Consider the following 2893-nt stretch of genomic DNA (forward strand, 5'->3'; position numbering starts at 1 on the left):
CAATCAATATTTCCCTGGAATTTGTTAGAAATTCTAATCCTTGGGCTCTCCCCCAGACCTACTGAATTAGGAACTCTCAGGATGGGGCCCGAAACTTGTATTTTAACAAGCCCTCTGGATGATTCTGATGCGTGCTAAAAGTTGAGAACCACTGGTCTGAAATATTGGCTGTGCTGTCCAACTGATTTTTTTCCAAGTTTAGTTGTAAGTATCTATGGTATACGGACTATTCCTTTTTCCTTTGTCTTCATTTACATCTCTAATATGGGATCTATCCAGAGTTTGGCATTTGGTAAGTGTATCTACTTTCTTACAGATAATAGACTTCTCCCAAAAGGCTTGAGTACCCTGGAAATTGAAATTCTTATTTCCAACCTGGAGATGGAGAGCCCCAATCGGACCACTGGTCAAGAGTTTATCTTCTCTGCTTTCCCTCATTCCTGGGAAAATTCTGTCCTCTGCTTTGTCCCACTGCTCTTCATCTATATTTTCATTGTTGTTGGAAACCTGGTCATCATCACAGTGGTCCGGCTGAATAGTCACCTCCACACTCCAATGTATTTCTTCATCAGTTCCCTTTCTTTCCTGGAGATTTGGTATACCACAGCCACCATCCCAAAGATGCTCTCTAGCCTGCTTAGTGAGAGGAAGAACATTTCCTTAAAGGGTTGCCTTCTGCAGATGTATTTCTTCCATTCCACAGGCATCAGTGAGGTTTGTCTCTTGACAGCTATGGCCTTTGACCGCTACCTGGCCATCTGCAGCCCTCTCCATTACCCCGCCATCATGACCCCCAAGCTATGTGCGCAACTGACTTTAAGTTGCTGTGTTTGTGGCTTTGTCACACCTCTCCCCGAGATTGCCTGGATCTCCACACTGCCGTTCTGTGGCTCTAATCACCTTGAGCATATATTTTGTGACTTCCTCCCAGTGCTACGCCTAGCCTGCACAGACACACAAGCCATCGTCATGATTCAGGTAGTGGATGTTGTTCATGCAGTGGAGATTATTACTGCCGTGATGCTCATTTTCATGTCCTATGTCGGTATTGTGACTGTGATTCTACGTATTCGTTCTGCTGAAGGCCGCCGCAAGGCATTTTCCACGTGTGTCTCCCACCTCACTGTGTTTTTGCTCTTCTTTGGCAACGTGGCTCTCATGTACCTACGCTTCTCTGCCACTTACTCCTTATTCTGGGATACAGCCATTGCTCTGGGCTTTGCAGTTTTGTCTCCCTTCTTCAACCCCATTATCTATAGCTTAAGGAATAAAGAGATAAAGGAAGCTATGAAGAAGCACATGGGTCAGGCTAAAGTCTTTTTTTCCTAACACTACAGACCTCAAGAATAAGATCTAACAGTTGGGAGTCCAGCTGGTTCCTCTTCAGCCCCAGCTCTCAGTAGTTGGACCTTCCTTTCAGCACTTTACTGTAACTGGTTTCCCAAAGATCACCAAATAAAAAAATTCACTAACAAATGAATTCAATAGCATTTTTTCAATCCTTATCCAATTAGGAATCTTTTTGGATCTGACTTTGTTAATTAAATTCTATGCCACCCAACGTGGTGTAAGAAAATGAGGAAAGAGCAAAAAAGAGATGCAAGAAGGGTTGCTGGTTTAAATAGCATATCTGCCTTTAATGTCATTCAAAAGGCTTCAGGAATGAATTGCTTTAATTTATTGATTGATTAATTGATTATAACTGTGCTTTCTAAGAATAAAATTTCTACAGAATTGTTACCCATAAATCTCCAAAACATGAAGGACCAGACTATTATCTTCCCTGTTTTCAATTTTTCATTTTGTGCTAAATAATCCTATCCTAGATATCATCAAAGTACTTATTTCCCATCTTCTAGCTGATCTCCTCACTGCAGACTGAGTTATTTCTTAAAACTTAGATTTGATTACTTTATTCTTCTGCTTAAAATCCTTTTATGATAAAATTTACCCTCACGCCAAATTATGAATATGAAGTAATTGTACTAGCTACTGTGTTTTTATGCAAGTGTGTGTTGAATGAAAATATTCCAACCTTAGGAAAATACAAGAGGAAAAGGAAATGGAGAAAGGAACTTCATAGTGTGTTGACATTCATAGGTTAACTTGTAAGTGTGCTCTTTGTGAATACACAGCATCGTGGGACTATATACCTTCTGGCTTGGAGAGAAACAGCAGTTTACTTATTCTTTGTTAGCTTTAGAAATATTTCTTTTACCAACTACTCTGCTGCATTTATTTATCATATTTTGCTTGTGATAATAAAGTAACAAGGTATATTCACAATTATAATTATATTTCTTAATAATTTTCCATTTATTGAGCACTTACCATTTTTAAGACATTGTGGTAGATGTCTCAAATATGTTACTTTATAACAATTCTATGCAATAAATATTCTTATCATTCCTGTTTTAAAAACGAAGGAACTATGGTTTGTAGGAATTAAGTGATTTGTCTAAGTACATACATTTAGTAAGAGGCTGAGCTATAATTTGAATTCAAGTCTATCTTATTTTACAAGTCTTGTTTTTAACCACCGTGCTGTTTCCTAATAGTGTAGCTAATTTATGGAAGAAACAGAGAAACTGGGAAAACATTTTTCTCAGCACTTAAGCAACACAGACAATCCCTGAGGAAAAAACTGAACTTTTTGTTACCAGTATTAATAAACTGTATGTTTTTAAAGAAGTATTTTTATATTATTTACAACATGCAAGGAAATGTGGTAAGTTTTGGAATAAGTGTCCAGGTATTTTATTTGGTATGTGTAATCTCACAGTGTGGTGGGAATCAGAAATTAAGAAAGTGAAGAAACAAATGCTCTTTTGCTTTCCCTCACCCAGTAAGCAATCATTCTCTACTTCTTCCATAATAAAAAAAAAAAAAAATT

General features: G+C 37.8%; 1 protein-coding gene across 1 annotated transcript; it reads left to right on the plus strand.

Moving 5' to 3' along the window:
* The first annotated feature begins 381 nt into the window (after positions 1-381).
* LOC119517093 (olfactory receptor 6K2) lies at positions 382-1329 on the plus strand. The gene has a single exon (XM_037813597.1). It carries the CDS (start codon positions 382-384, stop codon positions 1327-1329), a length of 948 nt encoding a protein of 315 aa, XP_037669525.1.
* The last annotated feature ends 1564 nt before the right edge of the window (positions 1330-2893 follow it).

The sequence above is a fragment of the Choloepus didactylus genome, chromosome 2 (assembly GCF_015220235.1).
Source record: "Choloepus didactylus isolate mChoDid1 chromosome 2, mChoDid1.pri, whole genome shotgun sequence".
Classification (NCBI taxonomy): domain Eukaryota; kingdom Metazoa; phylum Chordata; class Mammalia; order Pilosa; family Megalonychidae; genus Choloepus; species Choloepus didactylus.